Source organism: Solea solea, chromosome 10 (genome assembly GCF_958295425.1).
Source record: "Solea solea chromosome 10, fSolSol10.1, whole genome shotgun sequence".
In the NCBI taxonomy this organism is placed as follows: domain Eukaryota; kingdom Metazoa; phylum Chordata; class Actinopteri; order Pleuronectiformes; family Soleidae; genus Solea; species Solea solea.
In genome coordinates this window covers 13,366,485-13,392,888 of record NC_081143.1, presented here as the reverse complement: position 1 = coordinate 13,392,888, position 26,404 = coordinate 13,366,485, and the positions used below count along the sequence as shown (strand labels likewise).

The window sequence follows — 26,404 nt, the reverse complement described above, 5'->3', positions numbered from 1 at the left end:
CTCCTTCTATCACTTTTTCCTTCCATGTGCTCTCGTGTATTACTCTTTTATCACCTCACATCTTCATCACTATGCACTATGTAGCGATACTAAATACAAAGTGTACTGCAGTGTACTGTATATCATCACAGAAAGTACACTTATAAAGCTGTTCAAATATCAGCTTTTGCTTACACACACTGCATTATACATGGTGTGGTTTTAACACCCCCCTCACGAATAATATTTCAGGATTAAGGAGGACTAATGGCCATGGTGATGGAGAGGTTTTTTTCCTTCTTCTTCTTCTTTTTCTTCTTTTTTTTTAATTGTGCTGTTCATTCTGCTCTCAGCCAGTGCCATAATGGCCTTTTCACAACTCCGCACTTCCTTGTTTTCGGTTGAGAACCACTCACATAATCATCAATTGAGAGGCACAGGAATAAATGTGACATTTCCACGGGCACATTTAGACGTACTGAGATGCAAATACACCGATCACATCAAGAATTCTGCCATATACAATTGTGCTTCCGCGAGGATTCATGTTTTTAAAGGGCTTCAGCGTGGAAAAGGCTTAGTCAAAAATTAAAAAAAAAGGTGCAACAATGATGTGATGCGTCGTAAATCAAACTCCTTTCTTCCCGCTTTAATATGTGTTTGATTTTAACATTGACAGACAACATGTTCTTCTTTCCTCTGGAAGCAATTATAGATTTATTCCAGCACCTGCACAGTGAGGTTTGCATTTTTCCGCCATGCTTCACATGTGGATGACATGAAATGAGTAATTATTGATTCCTATCATCATCAGTGTCACAGACTCCTGTCCTCACTGATCATTTTTTAAAATTTCGTCTCACTTCACCCATCCCCTAATTTAAAGGTTGAGGCATTAAGGGCTGACAACTGCTGACCTTTCCCACTGTGTGCATCTATTATCCAACAGAACTAATCATGCTTTTCTTGTGCCGTACATAGATGTGAGAAGACAGAGGGATGCAAATGTGGAGAAATGTCAAGGTCTTGCTGTGTTCACATTTTGTTTGAGATTAAAAAATTGGTGCTATAGATCCTTTGGATCAACCGGGAATCTTTTTCCCATATGTAATAGATAGGTAATATCCCAAATCTGCAAAGGGCTAAATGGATGTGAGGGAAATATAAATAGCGCTTATAATTATCTACAGAAGCATTCCATGCCTGACCTTATTATAATCTGTCATTTTGCAGTTTATATTTATCAAACAATAATTCTACCTAAATATAATGTATGTTCTAGCCACTGTATCTCACATTGTGCTGCATCTTTTTATGTCTTGAACACGGGCCTGATTTTGGATTTGTTTGAGTTTCACTGGCCGTTGAAGTGCAAGTTGAAGAGCGCAGCAATTGCTGTCTGAGTCAAGCCACTTTGTAACGGGTGCCGTACGGTGTAACTTGACGCCAGCATTTGACAGAAACTAGCCGGCACGCAAATCTCACTCAAAGTTAAACATCTGTGAGTGTGAAATAACGTGAACCTGCGTGTTTTAAGCATTTGCCTGCGAGCCTCTGGCTAAAAATAGCATTCCGTTATTTGGGCACCGAGCAGTGTTGTGTCACCAATAAGTATACCATTCTTTATTTCTATTGTGGGTTAAACATTCCAATTCCCAAGAGACCATTTTTAAATAGCTTCTGTTGCAGAGGGGCTGTGGAATGTAGAGATAAATTAAAAGAAACAACCCAGAGGTCCATTTTCATAATTATGTTTTGGTGCCAAGACCGACTGCTTGGCTGGCACACTGAGAATAGGAGGGCAGGGGGGAGGGAGAGAGAAAGAAAGACAGAAAAGGCAAAGGGAAATCAATACTTCTCCCTTTTTTTTTTATTATTTTTTTTTTTTTTGTACTAAGGGGAGAAAGGAATGTTGAGGAAGTGTGAGAGAGGCAGCCTGACCCCTGTAGCTATAATGCAAACTTGAGCACAAGGTAAAAGATGTAGGATGAACAAACTACAGGGAGACATACTTTTTGGTGTTACTGACCACCCTGTGCAACACAGTGCTCATAGCGAAATGAAACAAAATCACTCTAGGAAGCCTCAGTTCCTCAAGACCAAGGCACTACAAAACAGCAACATACTAAAATGCCAGTAGGAAGTGTGAGTAGTTGCCCTCTGCCTGGGGAAAAGTGAGTCAGCTATTTGTTTCCCTCTTTCTTCCTTCTTCAGTGTCCTGCCACTTACAGCAATGTGGACAAGATAATCCAATATCGAGTGCTCTAAATTTACGCTGTAAGACACTTATTTACAACGTATGCAGACACGCTCTCACATATAGTATATATCCTCGTCTCAAGTCAGCTCGGTCCAGCTAACTTTATGATTTGTTTATACTGCTTTCAATTACCTCTGTGTCCCTTGTTGAGCTCAATAAAATTTTATATTGTGGATGTAATCCTGTAGATGCCCGCCTTCTTCATTTAGGCGTTCGAATTCCGGTGTAATACATACTGTATATATATATATATATATACAGGTATATATGGTCAGTCAAATAATTAACTAGTCCTTGACATTTAACAAAATGAAAGGGCAAACAACCAAAGTGCAGACAGCTACAAACAGATTGCCAGCGTCTCCTCCTGTATTACATCAGGTGTTTCCACTCTCCTATGGTGTTGTGTGTGTACATGAACGTCTGTACTTGTCTGATCTGTGTTGTCATCCACCCCCGCTGTTCCCTCATGTACAATTCAAACCTCCCCCCTGCTTGCAGTGCTGGTTCACCTCCCCAGCAGGCTGGAGCAAATTATCATATTTATCAAAAAGCCAGCCACGGTTTTAGGAATACCCACACCTCAGCTGTGGCTCTATTGTAAACGACAACGCAGCTCACGACGTAAATCACACCCTGTCAGGCCGTCATGCCATATTAGTCATAGGTTTCCGAGAGACAATGATATGATTCTTCTCTACAGATTTGGTTCCAAATACATGTTGACTAGAAAGAAAGGAGAAGAGAGGAAAAAGAAATCGAATCAAATCCCATCAGATCTACAGAGCTGCAACAGATTGCAAAAGCAGACAAACAAATCACAGCAAAATACAAACAAAAAACAATGAAAGCTTTGTTACTTTTAAATGTAAATGGATGTCTGGTACATTCAGTCCACTTCCAAATCAGTTCAGACGATGCTAATCATGCAGCTCCACACAATGCTCTTTGTTTTTAATTTTGTGTCACCCAGCAACATTTTTGCACTGGCACGGGAAGTGACTGTTTTTTTTACGTCAACAATGGCACGGGGCTACCTGTGCGTGTTCCTGTGGTCCAGGTTCAGCCAAAGGGGGAAGTGTGCTTTAGCTGGAGAAGCTCTGTGAAGGATTCACTGGTCATAGGAAATTGCGTCATTTAACTTTCATGCTGTTATCAGGAAGCTTCTAAAGGTTGTCTTATATATATTTTTTTAAATAGCATGGCCACTCACAGTTTTGCAGCAGAAACTTAGATGAATAATAAAATGGGAACTGTAATAGTGTGTCAAAAAAAAAAAAAAAAACGCAATACGAGAGTCATTTCTTTCTGATGCTCCTCAGTCTGAAGTTAATCTTACACATACACATACTTTCCACATGGACATATTCACACTTTTATTTGCAATCATCTTAATGCAAGGTTTTTAAATCTAATTTTACATACAATACTTCACAATATAATAACATTAAAATATACAATATAATAGAGAAGAGAAACCCAATATTTCACACAATGAGCAAGGAGGAGAGGTAGGGGAACAAAAAGAGGGGAGAGGAAAGTGTTATAATGTTATTCATATACTTTTTTTTTTTCATTATTATTACCGTTAATAATAACAATAGTAATGGTCATAATAATGACGTAGCATCAGGTCTAAATGATTATCCTGCAGCCCCGTTCTCTAGAGTTCACCGGTGGATGAAGTCTCTACTGTTTTAGGCTTTGATAAAGCAGATACTTTTATTTCAAAGATTATTTCCGAAATAATGTGGGACACATGCATTGACCTGTGCATTTGCATTTGTGTCAGCGACTGCCATTGTTTTTTAGCCGAGTTGATGAACCAGGCTTCTGCTGGGAGACTGTGTGGAGGAGGAGGTTGGAGCTGTATTCTAGTCAGCCACATATTAGTGGACCTGTCACTAAGTAAACAGTGACTTAAACTCATTTCCATTTTGAGTTAGGAAGTGTTGAGAGAACTCCTAAGTGCATTAGAGTCACTCACAATTTAGTTTCACTTTGTCTCTCAGTCGAGGGTGAGTGGGAAGATGGGGAAAAGGTAGCAGAGGGAGCAATTAAGCAGCAATCTGTCATCAAAAGGACTCCAAAAGAGCTTGCTTAATTTCAGGTCATGTTACCACACCATACAAGGCAAAAAAAAAGGAGTAGGCTTTTTGATCGTGGGTTTCTTGTTTTTCTTTTTGTTGACTAAGCTGCTATGCCTTTTGATGTTGCAAGCCTGGTGGGCATTCTCCCTGAAGCCGTCCGCGTCTAATGTCTTAATAGGGATTGATTTTCAAAGGTGTGGTTCATGGTCAGTCTCAGCAGGTTGACGGCTTGATATCCCCTGTAGACTTGAACCTCTCACAGACTTGACATCTGGCGTGTTACCTAATGTCATGCACCTTAACCTGTTGCTGTCACCTCCAGTCCCTATATTGCATGTGCAGGCGTCACCACTGGGAGCTGACAGCTCATGACTAAAACAAATAGAGGTGCTCCTGTGAGGGCAGAACTGTAATTGTTTCACAGTCTGCATACTGTCTTCCCCTGTTACATGTTCTGCTCCATCTATGTTGACAGACTGATTTATTAACTCTCTGTGTGTGTTTGTGTGTGTGTGTGTGTGTGTGTGTGTGTGTGTGTGTGAGAGAGAGAGAGAGAGAGAGAGAGGAAATAACCATGTGATTTTGTGAATTTGAGAGAAATAAAAGACTGTGCCTTATCCTATGTCCTTGAACCCCCCTTAACACCATCCTTGCAAAAGTAAACATCCAGATGATGGACGTAATGGAACAAAGCCAGGCAGCCTAAAATGTCATCTCCACTGATTACATCTTCCACTGCCATTCTTCTCCGTTTTATGTCCACCTCTTGCTTCTTGAAGTGGCTGTAGAAACAACACATTGACTGACCCTGTCTTTGGCTCAGTCACACCTTGAGCTTAGAAGTCACTAACCAGTCATTGAGCCCATCTTCTTGTTTTGTGTTTAGTTTTTGCTCTGGTGAATATGACACACACTCATTAATGACTGGCAGGGTACTGAGCATCTTAACTAAGCTGAATTATGTTCAGTAATAATAAACACCTGATACACATTTACTGACCCTTTGTGCCCGTTCATCTGTCGTAGGTTTGTTCTGTAACACTAATGACACCACCTGAAAACTCCAGAGGTAATGTCAGGCTGCACTCAATGAAGAACAATCAAATATAGAACAATCACAAAAGAAAGAAAAGGTCATTCGTGAAAAGAGAGATTTAAGCATCCCAGTGGAGGTAAAACACACAATTGATTCAATAGAGCAATAAAGATACAGAGCTACGATGTTATTTACTGTATTACATCATCAGTGTGTCTTAAAAACAACCATCCGTCTACGAAACTGGACAAAATTACACTATCAGATCCATTTCCAGTTATTCAGCTTCATCCAGTTGATTTAAATCACATACAAGAGAAGGCCCATCTTGCCAAATGCAGTGGAAAACCTTCATCAAATTAGAATTGAAGTGATTATCCAGAGCACAGCAAAGGGACTAAATCGATAGTTCTTTGTTTGTGGCTAAAATAGAACATTCAACAGCTTTGTCTCTGTCTGTGTCTCTCTGTCTCTCTCTCTCTTTCACACACACACACACACACACACACACACACATGCACACTTAAATGCCCAAGCTTCCTTGAATTATGAATTTTGTTGCACCGTCCTTGAACGCATCAGCATCACGGCCCTGGTACCAGCATGTGCGGCGAAGTGCGCTGACCCTGGTATACTCGCGCGTCAGGGTCCTGTAGTACCTGACTTCACCAGGGAATAGGATGCATTCCTACCAAAAAAGAAGAGAACGTTGCTACAGCTCCCTCGGACATGTCTGGTTCGAGCTGCTCACAGCTGAAAGGCCCGTCGAGCAGGGGAGTCTGGGTGTCAGCCGGTTCGTGGGTCACCAGCTCGAGGCTCAGATGACTATCCTTTATCTGCCTGGTGAGCAAGGCTTAATACTCCACCTACCGTTGGGGCGGAGATACAGTTTGCACATGCGCTGTCCATTCACACCCAACGCACTCTTTGTGCGTGGTTCCAAAAGCCTGTGTGTTGCAATGCGCTTCATGAGTATACCAGGGTCTTTAGTCATGTTGTCATATATTTCCTTTCTTTCTTTCATATTTATTTTATAAAAAAAAAAAAGAAAAACAAAGCCTCCTTAATAATAATTGCAATTTGTAGTTATGGCTAGATGCTGCAACACTGAGTGTGGCCCAGATCTGCCTGCGTTTGGGAAGATGGAGTGGGAGTGTGCCTGTTGGGCATGTTTCCAGCCTCCAGAAAGACCTCTGCCCCTTTGCCTTCCATGGGCCCACTGCAGCAGTCAAAGGGCTGCTGCAGGCCAGACCAGAAAAAGAGCGAGAGATAATATAGATCTGCTTTTTATTGGTCAAGTACTTCATTACACTGTGACCGTAAAATGGCTGAAATAACATGGTACACGTTTGTCTTCTTGAAAGCCGGTGACACATACACACAGACATATGTATATATATATATATATATATATATATATATATATATATTTATATATATATATATATATATATATATATATATATATATATATATATATATATACACATTATAGATCATAACAAATCCGAGGCAAATTGTGAAGTCACCCTGTGTCTCTCTGGCACACGCACACATTTCGACACATACTGTACACACACTGCTTCACATTAAGGACTGCAATCCATCAATGTGCTCATTGCTGTCATGAGTAAAGAGACGCAGCTCTAAGCAAGAGTCCTCTAACACAAATTTGATTTGCCTCAATATGCCTCAAACAGTGACATGTGAGCACTGGAAGTGCTAATACAAACTGGCACCATATTCTGCCAATAGGCATGTGTCTGTATAGTTTGGTTTCAAAGTCTGGGCACATGCTGAAATCTGATTAACTTGATGATTGTATTAGATTATATAGAGTTTATGTTTAAGTTATGAAAATTAACCGGGCAATAAAATGATGCTGTGGAGATATGTGACTTCATTTAGGAGTACAGCAGGCTCTGTGTGTGTGTGTGGACTCGTCAAACAGTGGACCTTGGCGTTGTTTACACATTCACCAACAGGGGACATATATGTTGTAATTGTGAGACATGATTGTAATGGTTTTTGAATATTTCATTTGTATCTTATTATTTTTTTCCACCCCTTTAAGGGTTGTAGTCAGTGTTCTACAGATGTCAAGACATGTAGTCTTCAAATGTTGTCAATGAGTTTTTATTGCTTACAAAATATGTAGCACTAAGCTATCTGTGTCCACATTATCTCTAAATTGACTTAGAAAGGCCACTGTATATGTCTGTCCTGAAGGAGTCCGTTTGAAACAAACTGTACACGGATACAAAGACGGACGTGAATCAAAAATGAAGGGTTGTCTTGAGACACAAAAAACATCTGGCACTTTAATCATACAATAAAGTTCCTCTTTGCAGCCCCAGCTCTAATGATTACTCAGGCCTGTCATGCAGCACAGCCATGCCTGAAACCTAGGTACTGTAGCTCATAAAGCTGCTTATTTTGGTTCTGAATTAATTAAATTAAGCATTGCAACTAGTCTCTGCACTGTCACAGGCATTCTCATCATCATCATATCCTCTATAGTCAGTCATCAGTCAGTCATCATCTACCGCTTTATCCTCTGCCAGAGGGTCGCGGGGGGTGCTGTGCCAATCTCAGCTACATCGGGCGATAGGCGGGGTACACCCTGGACAGTTCGCCAGTCCGTCGCAGCCATATCCTCTATAGTAGTAAAACTGCAAATAGTTTAGGTCTCTATCAGGGAAAAAAAACATTCACATTCTTAACTGCAAGTGTCTTCTCAAACGCTTCTCTCATGCATCTTCAACAGCAGCAAATGTCATAGGTGAGACCACTTTGTACTGAAGTGGGAGAGAAGTAAGATACTGTAAGATGTATGTTTATTGATGGATTTAAAACCAGTAGCTGCAGCAGTGAATTTGTGAGTGAGATTAGGCTCCAGAAGACAGCGTTCGCCTACATTGTTTTATTTTTGAGAGACATGTCACTAACCACGTGCAACGCTGACACACGAACTCACCACATGAGTTTCCCCTCTCCCTTTCTTCCTGCTTTTCCATCACTTAAAAGCTAGTGCAACCCACTCGCTGCAGTAACTGCTTAGGCAACAAAGGGTGTTACACTGTGGGGCTTTACTGTTAATCAGATTCAGACACAAACCATTTTTACTCATCTGCTGTTAAAGCACAACACCGCTCTATTCCACCTCCTCTCGTCGATCAGTCAATCCTCATCGTTTCTACTTCCACATTTCCACACACGTGTTTCTTTCTTAGTGTTCTTTAGATTTGTGTATTTCATCATAACAGATGTGTAGGGAGATGGCATGTCGCCTCACATCCAGAAGGTTCCTAGGTCATGTCCCCGGTCCAGGCCTTTCTGTGTGAAGTTTGCATGTTCTCCCTGTGTGCTGTGACTTTTCTCTGGTTTCCTCCCACAGTCCAAAAACATGCAGAGGTTAATTAGACACTCTAAATTACGTGTGTGAGTGAATGGTTGTTCATCTCTATATGTTGGCCCTGTGTTGGACTGGCAAACTCTCCACGGTGCATCCCGCGTGGTCGACAATGGACGGAATATTGTAATTGTGTAAACAGCTTAAAACTGCTTTTATTTATTATTAAGCCTGGTGGGAAGGGCTATTTGCTTAAGGGGGGCTGCTGTGGGCCTCAGAGTTCAGTGTGGGTTTTGTTACAGAGGACTCTAACTGATTGAATTGGATTTTGAATTGGATTGGAGGACTTGAATCGTGGTTTGTTTGTATATTTTTTTGTAAATAGTATTTTTGTGTATTTTTCACTTTGTACACCCGGGGACTTGGTAAATTAGAGGGCAACACAACCACAGCGTATCAACTACACCATTATTATTTCAGAACCCCGCGACAACTATGGTGTGGGTCGATTATCACAGCGTCCAGTGTTTGTGCGCTGCCGGTTGAAGACTACTCACCAGTATAGGGAATAAGCTGGATGGATTCTGATATGACCATCTCATATCAGTTACATATTTTATCAAGATCCACATACTGAAGTGACTAGAGCTGAAACAATTAATCGATGAAACGACTTTTAATTGATGAATCGATTATAAATCTATTTTGATAATCGATTCATCGGGTTTGAAGCTTTTTTCTTAGTTCCGATTGTTTAAGCTTCTTAAATGTGAGTATTTTCTTCATTTCTTTGCTCTGGATAACACAGAAATCATTAAAACGTAATCATTTTGGTTTGTGGACAAAACAAGACATTCAAGAAGATCATCATTTCCAGGTTTGACAAACACCGATCAACATATTTTAAGGTTTTCGGATATTTTATGGACCAAACAATTAATCGGCAAAATAATCGACAGATCAATAGATTATGAAACTAATCGTTAGTTGCAGCTCTACAAGTGACACAGGGTGACACAGGTACGCAGTCACTTCACCCTGTAAATCTCAACCCAGCCATAAAGCGTTGGTCATACAAAATGTCTGTCATGTTAGGGCACAATATTACAATATCAGATCTGCCAATTGTTATAGTTTTATAAAGTGGGAGCTGTGGAATTTAGAAAAGAATGGCTGATAAATCCGGTGAATATTGTATAGGCTCTAGCTCTAGCTCTGGCACAGAGGCAGAGAGGCTGTCTCCACCAGGGCCATGATTAGGCATCTACTGAGGAGAAAGGAGACAGGTGGTGGAGCTGTAACCCAGAGCCAGATTCATTCCCTGGGTCCCTTTGCAAAATTCTGCTAAAGGGACTTTCACTTTTGCACCTGACAACCCATTTCGTAATGGTTTGTTCCATCTGTTGGTGTAAGCATAACACTATCTTTGTGGAGCGAAATTAAAGAGACCGTTTTTCATAGAGTTTAGAGCTAAGTGGTTATTAATATTAACATTAATAACAAGTTATGGGGAAAAAAAAAACATGAAATGTAGAACATGGTATTATACACAACAGTACGATTTGGCTCTGCTGCTGGGTAATGAGTTTATGTTGAAGTTCCAGCATCAACGCTGCTGATAAACTTAAGCACAGAACCTGTGAGTTATAGATAAGACCAACGCTAACAATTGAATCTGCTGCAGCAGCCCATTTACACTGCCTCCTCCTGATTCCATTGTATGCATTTTCAAATAGAATAGAATAGAATGTCGCTGACTAAATCTGAACAGTTGACTGGAGCTGATGTGAGGTTGTTGTCAAAACAACGTGTCCACCAACATTACAGCCTTTTTAATACTAATCGTTGTGTTTCTTTGCTGGGCAACCAAGAAGGAATGATAATCATTATGCGAGGCCTGATTGCAGACTTTTGGGCTGTAATTTTCTTTCATCTCATTTCCACTTGCTACTTTGCCTGTATTGTGTGTTCACACTGATAAGTACATCCATGTGCAGTAGAGGTAAAGAGGACTGCACGTAAAGTGGTGCACTCTGATTGCGGCAGCCGTGGTTAGAGCGGTAGAGTGGTTTGGAATCCAACCTGAAGGTCAGAGTTTGATCCAAGGTTCAGCTAGTCTTAGTGACCCTGGGCAGGAGACTTAACCCCAATTTGCTTCTGGCAGCATGTGACTGGATATGATAGATGTGTGTTAGAAAAAGGTGTAAATGGCAAAACTGTAGAGTAAAGCAGTGTCAGGGGTCATCAAGAATAGAAAGGCGCACATGGACGCAATTCACAATCAAAGGTTGCCCACTTACATACATGTATTTCTAATTTGGATACCGTGCACTCCATGAGAAAATACTCACTAAACTATCTTATTTGAGACCTAGCATGGAGTACACTGGTGTTCCTGATAACATTGTCTCTGATTCATTTTAACTGCATGAATGTTGTTTCAAAACATACCGATCAACGTGTGCCAGGTTGATGGCAATACCTTTTGTTGCACATGACCTTTTTGGAAAAAAAAAGCATTTAGCTTCAGGCTTTAACAACTGTCATTGTTTTTGCTCACTTTCACCCAGGTGGCCAACCTAGCTTGCTCCATCTCCAACAACGAAGAGGGTGTGAAGTTGGTTCGTATGGCTGCCACCCAAATTGACAGCTTATGTCCACAGGTGAGAAAACTCCAAAATGATTCCCGTTTCACTGTAAAACATTAGAAACAGAAAGCCGCTCTTAGTGTGTGGACTAGAAGGAAAAGCAGTGAGTAATGTGTGGGAGGACCTTGTAGTGCTGTTTCTCTGGATGTAAGCAACAGGGAAGTTAAAATCGATGCGCTGTGTCCAAGTTAAATGGTAGGCCTAATTCACAGGGGATCCAACACAGTAATGGAGAAGAGAAATGCATTAGGGAGGCTGAATCTAATGCATGGGCCCAACTATGTGCACCTGCTGACATGCACTTACTTTAAAAAGTTGAGGAGAAACCATCTCTTGATAACTTTTGGCAGTGCTCAAAATAGATTAAAAGACATACCCAGATTTTTGTGACTTGAAAAGAATGAACAGAGAGGCAGTGAAACAGATATTCCCAGCGTTTGTACTTATCTGTACACATACACTACACAACATACTGAACAACTGTCATGTCAAGAATGTAGTGTCTTCCTTGCTACATTAGATTAATGTAGCTATGACAACCTCTCAGAAGGCAAGAAGTGATGAAGGACGAGGAGACTAAAAATGATGGTTTAGCGCAGATGCCAGCACTTCAGTGATATTAAAACTGTAAGTCTGCTGATATGATTTGCCCATGTCTAAAAGAGCTATTTTATTTCTATCACCTTCAAACCTTGTGAAGTTCTGATCTCCTTTTGGCTGGAAGCCAAATGTTTCTATCTTACACAGATCAGACTCTTGAAGTCAAGATACTTGCTGTTTTTTTTTATTATCTGTCTTCAAGCTGTATAAAAGTGTGATAGACCCTCTGGACAAGACACATCTGTGCTGTATTTTAGGTTTAGACTTTTATTGCTCTTTATTTTTTCTTTTGTCATTATCTCACATCGTAAATTATGATGTATACCATTTGGCTTATGTTTTTGTTAAGTCTTGAGGATCTACATGTACTCATCAAACAAAGTTTGTTTCGGATGTGCCAACTACTCAGCGGACCACAGCATAAATATACAGTACTATATACAAACCTTATAGATTATAACCATTCTGTCATCGCTCCACTTGTTTCTGTTTATGAAGACATTAATGTGTACATGTGTACAACAAATTGCTAATAGAATATACGTTGTGCAGAACAGTCTGATTATTACTTTTGTCTACTTTACATTCACTGTTAAAAACTCTCTGATTAAGTTGTGTACATGTCTGTATAATTAGATTCAAATCAGAGTACTCAACTTGTCCAACCATGTTGCATCCAAATATTACCTTATTTGTGTTTTAAAACACAATCACACAATCACTCACCCTCTGTGTTACAGCTGGTCTTGTCCCTTCCTCATGCTGTCTACTGTAAAAATACAAGTGCTAAATCTATGTTAGTTTCTATTTGTTTACAGCCTGGAAGTCAATGAGAAAACAAGGGGATTACCGTTCATAAATCTACAATTAATATTTTTTTAAAAAATGTCAATGTGGATTACTGAAAGCAGTCTAAAATTAAAAATAAATCTACAACAATAAAGATGACACAAGTCAAGGGTTCTGAGTCATTTCTGAAGCCACTGTAGGACTGGCATGAGGGTCATGAATCATTGTCCATCATGGCTTCAACAAAAAAAAAGTTTATGTGCAATACGCAACTGTCATATGTTCATAAATCTCTCCAGCTTCTACCATCTGACATATTACATATCTGCTCATATTAGATAAAAAACCACCCTCTTGAAGCTTGGACCAATCAAAATGATAAATTGCCACCTGCAACTGTGACATTTTGTGTCCCATGGAGACACCAAAACCAACAAAGCAGTGATCCCACTAACAAGTAACCCTATGTGGTCTCACTCCGATAAAGCTTATCCTTCAGAGACATCATCTGCAGTATGAACGATAAATGGGTTCTTAAAATGTACTTTCACTCAAAACCTCAAACATGTATTGGCATATCAATTAAGAAAGCTCAAGAAATTAGATATCAGTACCACTTTTTAACCAATGGCTTTGACATTGTTGGATAGTGATACAGCTGTGGTTTAAAATGTGCTTTCCAACTTGCCAGGTTATCAATGCTGCGCTCACTCTTGCGGCGCGCCCCCAAAGCAAAGTCGCCCAGGACAACATGGACGTTTTCAAAGATCAGTGGGAGAAACAGGTGCGCATTCTGACCGAGGCTGTGGATGACATCACCTCAGTGGATGACTTCCTTTCTGTGTCAGGTATGAGGGAACATGGCACACAAACAGACTCACACAGGCAGTAACAACGTCTGAAAATAATAATATAACAAAACAAGAAAGGGATATGAAATGGTGAAGTCAATACATTAAACAACCAGACCTGAAACAGCAGCTTTTGGTGGTAATTTTCATTTGTTGCAAGCATTTCTTTTTATGTGTTTGTCTCAGCTACTGTTTGTTTGTTTATTGTCTCATGAAAAAAAAGCAATGTCAGCTCTATATATGGATCCTAAAATGAAGAAGGATCTACAATAAATGGTAGTGTATTGCCTCATAGTGTTTAGATGAGATGGTTTTATTAGCTAAATTGTGGAAATCCATTGACCTTCATGGAGGAACATGAATCACACTGTATTAATCATCAGCACATGATTTCTAAGGAAATGACTGATCTACATTTACAAGGACTTTTGTGAGGTCTGTCCAGTTCCATTCACTGCCATTCTTCTTGCCTCACCCTAGAGAACCACATCCTTGAGGATGTCAACAAATGTGTAATTGCTCTGCAAGAGGGAGATGTGGACACTCTTGACCGGACTGCTGGAGCCATTCGGGGCCGAGCTGCTCGTGTGGTCCACATCATTAACGCTGAGATGGAAAACTACGAACCTGGGGTCTACACTGAGCGTGTGCTGGAGTCCATCAAGCTTCTGTCTGAGACTGGTTTGTGCACTGTAATACAAAGCTGCCGTGGCACAAGGAGCTCCAGTTTAATTTATTGTATGGAGTAGATTAAGTCAGTCTCCTTCACCCTTGGATTGTGCTTGCATCAGACATTATGTTCTAAGCTTTTTGGCAAGTTAAGCTACTGTCATGAGCAGTTGTCTGACACACACACACACACACACACACATTTTTTGCACTAACATTAGCTTCTCAGTCTGTTGAGTAAATTACAGACACACCGCCCTTTACCCAGTGTCCCACAATTTCGATCTTGGCTCAAATACAAACCCTCAACGCCACCTGTTCACTCTTCTGCCACTCTTTCGTTTCATCCATTTTTTATCAGTTATTATCTTTGTTTCCCACTCTGTCACTTTCCAGCTTCTATGTCACAGCTTTCCAGGTGACCTTGGTTTGTCCCTGGTGTACAACAGGTTTTAGGCAGACACGACTCTCACCTAAAGTAAAGATTGTCCTCCAACCAGAAGACTGAATACTTGTTTTCAGTAGATAGATAGATAGATAGATAGATAGATATATAGATAGATAGATAGATAGATAGATAGATAGATAGATAGATAGATAGATAGATAGATAGATAGATAATGTCTGGTTTGAATTTGAGTGTGAATAGTTGTTCATCTATATGTTTGCCCTGCGATTGACTGGTCCACCCTGGACTGGTCCACTCCAGCGTGTACTCCACCTTTCTCCCTATGTCAGCTGGGATTGGCCTTCATGTGGAGGATAAAAGCGGGAGACAATGCATGAGTGGATAAAGGTGATTCACAATTTGAAAAGCAAAGAGGTCTGTTGACAGTAATTTGTAGTATATGTTTAGCAAATTTTCTGTCAACCAGTCCCTCTTCTAATCCCCCTCCTCATTCTTTTTTCTCCATTCTCGTCCTCCCTCTCATCCCCCCCCAGTTTCCATCCCTCCCATTAGAGCCTATGTAGCGAGATAGTGTATCTATTGTTTGGCTCCCTACTTTCATCTTCCAGGATAATTGAGAGACACAATTACCTCCCCTCCCTGCTAGATGATAACCTGCAAACAGCATTACTCAAGTCACGTGTTCACACAGCCATCTGTCTAAGCCCCACTTTTGGCACTCATCTCCACCCTAATGGACTACCAACAGTACTAGTTATATGCTATCTTAAGCGCATTCTGTTCTATTATTGCATAATTCAGTTTAATTGATTGGGGTAATTAATTGACGAAGTACAGTGGCATATCTCATGGACACTTAAGGTCAATTTCGTATGACCATAACCTTGTCACAAGCTTAGACTATGTAATTGTACTGCTGTTACTATTAATCCCCAATGGAGTATGGAGCTTGTTTTTATAGTCAGCAGAGCCCAGAGAGATGATGTCAGCATTACGGAGAGCTAACGGATAGAGAACTGTGCGTGTCAGAGCATCAGATCGATCACCCACTGATTCTCCTTTATCACATGTTTGTTTTTTGAAAATATACATCCCAATGTTGTTTTGACTGGTAAACACAAGAAGCCTCACCTGAAAGGTGTATTCAAGCGAGAGGAGATATAGGATTCGAGGTCAGATTGGGTCATTTGTCCAGTTTGGATCAATGTAAACAGTACAGGTTTTGCAGTTTACCAGTAACACAAACCTCTCTCTTAAAAAACTGCATTGCCACTCAACTAAACTGCAACTGTATTTTCACAACACATTTATTGCCAGGAACTTTTTATTATTGACTTAATTTCTTTAAAACACTAAATGTGCCACAGTCACTGTAGACATTTGGATAATGGATATAATTTTATTTTCTCTTTTAAGTGTCTCTTGGACCATTTCTGTTTCTTTCCATCGCGATGATTAACAATTGAATGTAGTAGAAATGAACGGGTAGAATTTACCATGTGCTGACCAAAGCTACTCTCCGCTTATAAGTAAACCCCAACTCTCTTTAATTCTCAGGTAAACTCAATTCGGATGAAGTCGCTCCACCCTTAAGACAAAAACAGCAGTGTCTCCTCAGATAAATAGCTGCAGTAGGCCCGTAGCATACTTAAGCAAGAAACCTAGCATTAAACTGACAAGAGGATGAATGCCCACAAGCAGCAGATTTTCAGAATGCCAGCATCCCGTCTTGCTTAACCTTAAGCCGAGAGCTACAATGATATTGTCTCTTCTCATGCAGCAGGTCTCAGTAGCTGCATGGCCTTAAGGAGACCTTCTGCATTAAGCTTTAATGAGGCCTCATGTCCACTCAATTTTGGCTGCTAACTGAGATGTTACGGCAGGAGAGTGGCAACTATTGTTAGACCAGCGTTTCATTTGCTCCATATTTCTCTTTGATGAAAAGCTGTTGTGTTTCCCTTGCCTATATCCCTCTTGGTGGTAGTTGGGGTTGTTAAGGGCTACCATGCACATCTGATCTGGGCCATAAAGCACTTATTGATCCTTGTGAACTTTTGCCACCCTCTCCCATCCGTCCTCACAGAGTTGATGTCTGTGTATTTCAACACAGTCAAGGAGAAATCTGTATCTTGGGAAAAAAAATGATTAAGTGTAGCTGAATAGAGAAAAGGACCGCAGGACCACACACTTTCTAGAGGGTACAGGGTCCAATTAACGAGGCTCAACCAAAGAAATCAATAGCTGTCACCAAGGATTTCACTAAGCGATTTGAGCAGGGATTTTAGTGGAATTCGTTGATGTTGTTCTCTTCTTTTTTTTCCTTTTCACAGTGGTGTGCATGTGTAAAACACTCTCCCTGAGAGTGAGTGTGTGTGTGTGTGTGTGTGTGTTTGTGAGAGACAATCTATGAGTTGGCTGTTTTTGTTTTTATTTGATTGCAGTTGTGTTTATGCCCAAGGCCACTCATGCCAATCACAGCCACTTGTCTGTGTTCCTGGCAGCTCTCACATCAACACTGGACACCTATCACAACCAGCTGCCCTTTGACCTTGTCTCAATTTGCTCATCCCTCTTTCTCATATTGAGTGTGGTCAAATTTATGGCCAAGCCAAATACGGGCAGCCAAGGCACACAACTCTTCTGTGTAAAGCTGAGCCATAGATTCCTAACAGACAGTCTACACATGGGCCTCGGATTGAAGCATGTCCTTGAGAGGGAGAAAAATCAATAGCCTAATGGGAAAGTGGTTATGGCCTCTCTTCCCCTCCGCCCAAGCCCCCTTCTCCCTCCCCCCTCCATGAGACACTTTTCTGCCAACTAACTCCTTGTGTTTAAACTAATCTTCTCCTCAAACATTTTAAAGTTGATCATTAATGTGGAGCTTGGATAGGGTAGATTAAAGAACTGATATATGGCCTAAGTCACTGCCCCATGTAGAAAAGTAGGGTGGCATTACTCCTTCTTATTACACTGGCGCACAGTAATTGGGATTTAGCCTTTTTTTTTTTGCAGTGAGCAGTAACACACATACTCACACCCACATGGCGTGTCAGTAAATCAGTGGATCAAGTGCACTAAAAAAAAGTGTAGCCATTTGAGCATGAGGAATAGAAGTAAGGACACTCTCTGCACTGTCTACTTTTAAAACAATTGATCTGAGGACAGGATACTGATGACATGTGGCTAATCTAATCAGCAGATTATCGTAAAATATTTAGCATGTCCTGTAAAATCCTTAATCAGAAACAACAGCTGATGCCTCTAATCAGAAAACACATTGTACTTCAGGGGAACTGGGGGAGTAAATGCTCCCTTAATACTCAAAATGGCCTCCTGGTACCTTGAGGCGTACGCTGTTGCTGACTTGGATGAGTCACTCTTAAAATTTGTATCCAATGTATGAATATCATGATGGGAAAAGATGTTTTAGTCAGACTGTGAAACGGGATGGTTCATTTAGCAAGCAGAGGAGGTAAGCTGTCCTTATCAGTGCAGAAAAAGAGGTGGTAGTTGACAGAGAGTGCTGATGAGGAAATCACTATGAGAGCAGCAATCTGAGGAAGTATGTGAAAACATTCTGAGTGTAGGTGAGCAGAGCGAAAAAGCAGGCTAAAGTTAGGCAGACTGAAGCCTTGCTCCCCCACAGATCAGTACCACTTTGACATATTTGTTACATTAAACAGGAAACGACAGCCGATACACCAACTCAGAGGAACATTCTAAGAATGAAATAAATGAATTTGAAATGAATGAAAAAAAATGGCTTTTAAAAGTTAATATGATACAGATGGACGTTGATGCACAAACTGTTTTGTGGAAAAGAAAATCTGCAGTGCAAACTCTTCACAATACACTCACTACTGAATGTAACTTCTTGACTATGATCAGCTTATCTTTCTCCTATTTGGCATTTGAAACAATTTCTTGCTAAAAATAGCTGGTAAGAGCAGTAAGAGTGTACTAAACTATTAAAGGCATTGGCCTAAAAAGCAACATAATGAGTGGGATGATGTTCTTAAACTCTGTTGGGAGTGGGACTGCAGAGTCCCTAAAAGAGACCTGAACAAAAGTAGTAACTTGCTTCTTCAAAGAACAAAATATAATATGAATTTGTTAACTATACTGTTGGAAAAAAAAACAAAAAAAACTATTCATGTATGTTCAGTATTTAGATTTTCTTGCATTCGTGTGGATTTAGCAAAGTGCAGTGTCAACTGTGAATTTGTTTGGATTATTGTGTTCACTGCACTTGCAGGAGCTCTTTAGGCACTGGCGGACATCGTCTTTACTGTGGTTTAAAGCATTTATTGTACTTACATAACTTCTTACTTATATGTGTAAGCCTGCCCTAGGGATGAAAAAAAAAGAAATCTATTCCTACATGGTCACATTTAATTCCCTTCATCATTTTTCATCTGGAATGAGTGAAATTGCCCCTTACCATCAGCAACTTTGCTCATTAAGAGCTTGGAGAACATTTAAATATTTCTATTTAAACGCCTTCCCGGCTATTCCCAAGAGCCTATTTTATGCTTCCCCAGTAAGTGGATTAAACAGAATTAAAAAGAAAAAAAAAAAAGAAAATGGGTGAGACTTTTGTAGTGCCTTTTATGTTTGGTGAACTACAGTAAATAGCTTGTGGTTTTTATCAGACAATATATATTATGCATATGTATATAATGCAGCATATGCACCAATGTGGTGAAATGATTTTGTTCTTCATTAGACCCATCTTGTCTTATCTTCTGAAGGAGGTTTTCTTAACATAGTACACATCTATGTATGTGTTGCTGATCATTTTAAAACAAATCTTAATTAAAAAATGCCATTCTTTTTAATGATCATTATGCATGGAAAAACACATAATAGTTAAAGCAGTGCGAAAACTGTCTGTGTGACAGCTTTTGTTATGATAATTTGCCACAGCACAAACTTCATATGAAAAAAAAAAAGAAAAGAAAAGAAAAGGTTTTTAAACTACAAATTCAATTATTGTGACTCAGTGGGAGATTATTATAGAAAGGTAACCTGCTATGTATTCAAACATTCTGCCTGTGTGCGTGAATATTGAACAATATCTATTCACATTCAGCACGATTCATTTAGACATAAAAAAGACTGGCCAGTTGATACTGACAACAAAACCCTCCATTTTTTATGGTCAATTGGAACTTTTTCTTTTGTTCCCTGGCTTTTGTTCGTCTCAAAAGACTTTGATGAATTTGTTTCCCGTCATAGGCTTTGCCAGTTGACTGCCTGAGCTTGCAAGTTAGTGTCATAGAGGCCGTTTCCTCACAGGTCACACACACACCCACACACCAGCCAATAGACTATCTACTTGTTGGGTAAAGGAAAAGTAAAATAATGTAGCTTATTTCATTGCAGTGTGCAAATAGTTTAGGGTGTTTAGGGTGACATTAAGTTCACAACTGAGCAGAGGCTGATACAGGATAGAAATTTCAGATGAAAGGGTTGTGATCGTGTCCTTGACAGGAGTAGTTGTGCTTTCACTTGCAGTTTCCACTTTTCGTTCCTTCTGAAAATGCAAATTACTAGCAAATGTTCTGATCCTGACTCTCATGTTTGTATTGTGTTTTCCCCTCTGTCACCTCTCGATCCCAACAGTCATGCCCCGTTTTGCTGAACAAGTGGAGGTAGCTATTGAAGCACTGAGTACCAACCCCCCACAGGCCTTTGAGGAGAATGAGTTCATTGATGCATCCCGCCTGGTATATGACGGCGTCCGTGACATCAGGAAAGCTGTCCTCATGATAAGGGTATGTCCATTACCTCCTTTAAAAAAAGTAAAGGGAGAAAAGATCCACTAGAATACGCAGAAAATGTAATCAAATATGTTTGGAAATGTTGACCAAGACCTACGTTATTAATTTCTGATTTATTCCACATTTTAAAAATCATTGGATTGGGTATTTCATGAATATACAAATCTGAATAATTCTCTTATTTCATAGTAAGGGGAATAGTCAGTGAGTCTGTATTAAGCCTTACAATCATCTCATACACGATGGTGAATGTTTTTCATTCCATTTTTGTTCCTCTGACAAACTTGAAAAACTAGGTAGTGACATTTTTCCCACTTAAAGATTTGAAAATTGATTAATTATACTCATGAGTGTTAAATCTTTCAATTCATGGCATTCATCACCCTAAGTGATGAGACAAATTTGTCACATGCACAGATACCTTCTCGTCTTTTTTTTTCTCTGGGACGTCTCTGTGCCACATTATTGATAGAGCAAACTGTGACGCTGGCTGTAACTGATGAAAGTAGATTTTCTGAAAAAAATAAACAACAACACAAACATACCACCTAATGGTGAGTTAAACCATCATTCAAATCCACAGGTGAACAGGATTTCCATTAGAGATGGCAGAACATTTTACTCAATGTCATGATAAGAAAATGCTGCATAATAAGATGACACCAGCAGCTTTACTGCCTCACATACGTATAGTATTCTGATGCTACAATATCTGTATTTTTTACCCACACTGGCCCTACTTTCTTCACCATGTAATTTATTTATTCAACATTATGCATGCTGGAAGGTTTCCCAGTGAAGCTCTGGAAAAATCTAATTATGGAAAATAATTTGATGTTGGTAAATAATGTAAAACAGGCAGCTTTGAACTACCCGGGACCAGCTGGCTTCGTAATCCCATCCAAGTTCAATTACTTTCTGAGGAAACCGCTTGGAAGATCATTGCTCTGTTGCTGTTGTCTCACTCCACCATATAAATAGCATGTTTGCCACATGTAATAGTTTATTTCTTGTGGAAACGTTTTGTGTCTATGTTATCTTTCTCCCTTTCAAGCCAACCAAAAGCTCCTTTTGAATTTTTCTTTTTAACCCAGATCTTGCTGTGGATGGATTAGGAAACTGATTCTCTGAGTGTTTGAAAGGACTTGAAAGTCATGATGAAATATATATATAAAAAAAAAACATAGTGTTTCCTTGGTCTTTACCAAAAGTGTGTTGTAAATCCACACACAATCCTGAGTGGAGTGAAAGCATACTAGTGCTGACAACACTGAGAATCACAGTGCGTAAGGTATGTTGTTTTACTCACACCTGTGATGCAGCATGACATGTGTATTGCTCACAAAACCAAGCAAAATATTGTTTCTGTAATCGATTAAATTAAAGGAAGTGTTTGATATTAAACTTTTACAAATGAATTTAGGCAGAGCAATGCATCATATACCTGCAAAACAGATGGTTACTGCCGATGAAATGCCTGATGAAATTCCATGTGTTCTGAACACATTGTTTAGTGGGTGATGTTCATCCATTTTTGCCTAGCTCAGAACCATATTATGATATATTGGGCATGGTTTTTATTTTTTCATTTATTTATACAATCTGTGTCTCAATGGGTCCATTAGCAGATTTTATGTTCACATAAAGTCATATATCAGAGATCAGTGGGCCACAATGGATCAATCACTGTTGAGAATCACCATTGAGCACAATTGCTAGCCAATGTACTACTAAATTTAATTCATTGCTGCCATAGGCCATGGTCTACGAGCAACCTGTTGGTTTGTAGAGGTCCATCTTTATGGCCGTTGCAAGAGATGCTTTTGTGTAAAACATTTATTGTAGCTATGATATAATTAATCATCCCAGCGTGCTAGTCTGTGAATAGCACGTATTAAAGAATAACTGTGACAACACCACAAATTCAGCTTTTTTAAATGTCAGCTTCAGGTACAAATGATTGTTGCACATGTTCATGTTTTGATCCAAACCTGGTGCTTTGCAGCAGGTTAGCCACTCAGCATACAGTTGTCATGGTGATTGGAGCACAGTTAAAATTTAACCAACTTCATTACCGAGCCACTGTCAAAGTAAACTGGCTAACCCACTAATCTTAATTAATGAGGCAGCCCAGTGTAGCCATTTAACAACTTTGCATTTTTCTTGCCATTATAGAGTACTCCCTTTCAAAAAAGGTTAACATTAAGGAATTACAATCACTGCACAGCAGTGTTTAATCATGATACATTTTGAAAGATAGGACATAATTAAAATGATAAAATCAGCAATTTGCATGTTCTGCCCATGTGTGTGTGGGTTCTCTGGTTTCCTCCCACAGTCCAAAAACATGCAATATGGGGGTTAGGTAAATTGGACACTCTAAATTGACCATAGGTGTGAATGCAAGAGTGAATGTTTGTTTGTCTCTATGTGGCTCTGCGATGGACTGCGAACTGTCCAGGGTGTACCCCGCCTATCGCCCTATGTCAGCTGACATTGGCACAGCACCCTCTGCGAATCTCCTGTGGAGCATAGAAGATCGATGGATGGAAGGAAATTTGGTTGAGGGGTAACAATTTCTATTCCTGCCAAGGTTAGACCTGCCAGTTTCTAGTCACAAAGCTCTGTTTGAAGGTCCACCCTGCTCATTGTAAACCAATCTCAATTGGTTGTGTCCCCAGGACTCCAAGTGAAAGTATTCAATATGTTGAAGAGATGTGTTCATTGCTAATGAAGGTAAAATGTATTAGTTTTGTGTGCCTCTCCTTTGGTTTTGGTGTGTTGAGCTTGTTGAGCCCTCTCAACAAACACAGTGACCCTTTGCAGAGTCACTCTGGGCAAAAGTGATGTTCTGTCTTCAGTTTCCGGGCTTCAGTAAGTGAAATTAATCTCTCTCACTCACTCATTGAGAAGTCAGTTCTGTGCCATCTCTCTTATCTTGTTTGCCTTCTGACATGGTGGAACCTAGGCGTACGCTGGTCAGGAACAGCTAGTGTTGGCGGCATCTAAAGTTGAAGCATATGTGGTTTGTGTAGTCTGCAGTCTTGCTCTCTGTTCTCTCATATTCCCACACCACACTGAGAATGTTCCCCCAAAAGTGTTTGTCAGTAGCTACTGGACTTGTCTCATTGTGTTTTGGATAACTATGACCTGGATGAACGAGCATCGACACAGACAACACAATTGGTGTTAATTCAACAATCATGTTGAATTAACATCTGCAACTTGTATTGACTATGTTGTTTTTTTAGTTTTTTTACAAATAACAGTGGGATATGCTATGAAGCAGTTTCTGCCCCGGTGTGGTTTCATGGTGACAATATAGAAAAAAAAAACATTACTTTCAGATCTGGACCTAAAATACTGTTATAAGGTCATACCGAACATTTTGTCAAAGTGTTTTTGTTGGAGGCATAGAGAATATTGAATGGAACCAAGTGTTGGCATTAAATGAGTTTGAAGAGGCCTTCCAGCTATTCACAAAACCATTTCTCTGTGACACATGAACATTAGGAAAATGTACTGTAATATCTAATAAAGCAACTTTGACAAAGTGTTAAAAGAATGATCTTAAAAGTTTAACTGTCAGCCTTCAATGAGAAATGAAACCTTTTCAGACTTGACAACTCTTTTTTTTTTAATTATTATTTAACTGGAATGTGTATTTAACTATAGTTACTCAACCAGACCTTATGACAGAAATCTGACATAACTGTGAATATTTAAAAATCATTTCAAATTCACTTTTTCAAGGCTAGCATTTATATGTTACCTCGACTTTAACGTTCTTTGTTTCTTTGTCGTGATGAATTGCATAGAGGAACTTAGGTAAAGGGGAGGGAAAAATCAACCTGGACAACTCAACTAATTTCTTCTTGCCTTTCCCCTTTATTTTTGTTATTGCATTTCTGAGAGAGGCTTGAGGGAACTTACACAACCTGTCACTGTCTAGAGAATAACTAAGTCTGACATTTGACTCATTTAACTGTGTGACATCTCTGCCAGAGTTTGAACTAAAACTCCCAGTGAGCCACTGTACTGAACATGACAACAAAGGGGAACGTATGCTATCTGTTACTCAGGATTCCTACACAATGGGGCACCGAGATCAAGAAAAATTGCCCCTTTGGGTTGTCTCTCTCTTATTTTTCTCTTCTACTGTTTTTCTCACTCTTTGATTATTTGACTCAACTTTGTCTTTGTGTTCCTCACAGACACCAGAGGAGCTGGAAGACGACTCTGACTTTGAACAGGAGGACTATGATACTCGCAGCAGGACTAGTGTCCAGACTGAAGATGACCAGCTTATTGCTGGACAAAGTGCCCGGGTGAGTACATTTTTACTTCCCCTCTGCTCAAATATCCCTCTGCTGCGTAACCTGACAAAGAAAAATGGAGAACAAACAATGATATAATGGCTGCAGTGTGAAGTCGCAAGCTGCATCCCATTCCCATTCACCTCCCCGACCCATGGCCACACAGGAGTCCATTCTTCTAACTAGTTTCACTTACATAGCATGAAAAAGCTATTTAAATAATTCTAACAAGTGGGTTTATTTTGAATAACCACTGTTCGGGGATGGTAGGTATAAAATTGCAATCACCAACAAATAAGTAATTATCAAATTCCCGTTAGATGCCAGACAAAACACAGAATACCGTGCAGTACTTTAGCTGAAATCGCCAGGGTCTGGTCTTTGTTGTGCATTAGCAATTTTTCACTCCCAGCTTAAAAAAACATTAAAAGAGTATTGGTGCTTGTTCCCTTCAGCAACACAGAGGCTCTAGTGGTTAGGTGGGTTGCATGTTGAATGGATTGTAGATGGCAGAAGTGAGAGTTGGCCAAATGCCTCTCTCTGTGGCACAAGCCTGCATTATACTGCCTGGATCTCTACACTGTCTGGGGTAATGCACAAAGAAGGGAGAAATAAATATAACCAAACTAGCTTTTTGTTAAATTTATCTTCTGTACAACTTCAGTCTCCATTGTGGTGGTTCTGACTGTAAGAAAACAAAGAACAACCATCTCAGGACCGAGGGCTATGTAAAAAGTCAATCATTTTCCCTTAAAGCTACTTAAATTAAAATTGTGTTGGTTTCTCTTTTGCTCTCCCTTTATCTCATAAACATACATTGACAACAGGCCCATCTGTTATAGTTAGGCTAAGTAAGAACAATGCATTAAGGCTTTGCAAACAGATTTTACTGTATGCAGTCTATGTGTTTATATACTGTATATATACAAGAACGATAGCTAAGGTCAAATTACAGCTGGACAGTTGAAGTTACTCAAGACACATACCAGGTATGTGAAGGGCTGAAATCCCAGTCTTTGTTGACATATCCATCCATCCCAGCCTCGGTCATATGGCATAACAGTACATACAGTAGCTTTACAAAAATATCACCCGCTTGTACACCTGAAAGAAATGTAGGAACAATGTGTTATTTGGATTTACTTGGAAATCTGTTTTGCCCCAGAGACTATAAAACAATGTGCTACATATCATTGTAATATACATCCTGAAAACATAACTTGTGAATTGAGTATGGAGTACTAAAATATCATTGAAATTTAGGGATGTCCCAATCTGATGTTGATATCGGATATTGGTCCCATATCAGCCAAAAAAACGAGTATCGGATTATATCGGACTGCCTCTAAAATCTCTGATATAAGTGCTCCGATACAACAGTCCGATCCACTCCAGTCCACTTCTATCCAGCAGCGCCCGTTGTGATCACGTGGGCTCTGCATGTTGGATGCATGTAAAGCCCACGTGATCACAACAACAGTGTGTGTGTGCTACTGCTATATCAGCACGTTAAACACTCTGAAATCAGAGGCTACAAAGCCGCACAGCGAGCGTGAGCTAGCCGTTCACACCATGCTAGCTCATCCTGAGGCGTTCTGCTAAAACAACATTATTTCATAAAC

At 39.8% G+C, this 26,404-nt stretch overlaps 1 protein-coding gene across 3 annotated transcripts in view; it reads left to right on the top strand.

Annotated features, from left to right (window-relative positions):
* The window catches only part of ctnna2 (catenin (cadherin-associated protein), alpha 2), a 252,270-nt gene that overhangs the window by 206,759 nt on the left and 19,107 nt on the right, over positions 1-26,404 (top strand). For all 3 annotated transcript variants that reach the window (XM_058639879.1, XM_058639880.1, XM_058639881.1), the window contains 5 exons: positions 11,288-11,380; positions 13,446-13,602; positions 14,086-14,286; positions 20,309-20,460; positions 24,681-24,794. In XM_058639879.1, the coding sequence (XP_058495862.1) occupies positions 11,288-11,380; positions 13,446-13,602; positions 14,086-14,286; positions 20,309-20,460; positions 24,681-24,794 (717 nt within the window). The remainder of the gene's footprint in view (positions 1-11,287; positions 11,381-13,445; positions 13,603-14,085; positions 14,287-20,308; positions 20,461-24,680; positions 24,795-26,404) is intronic.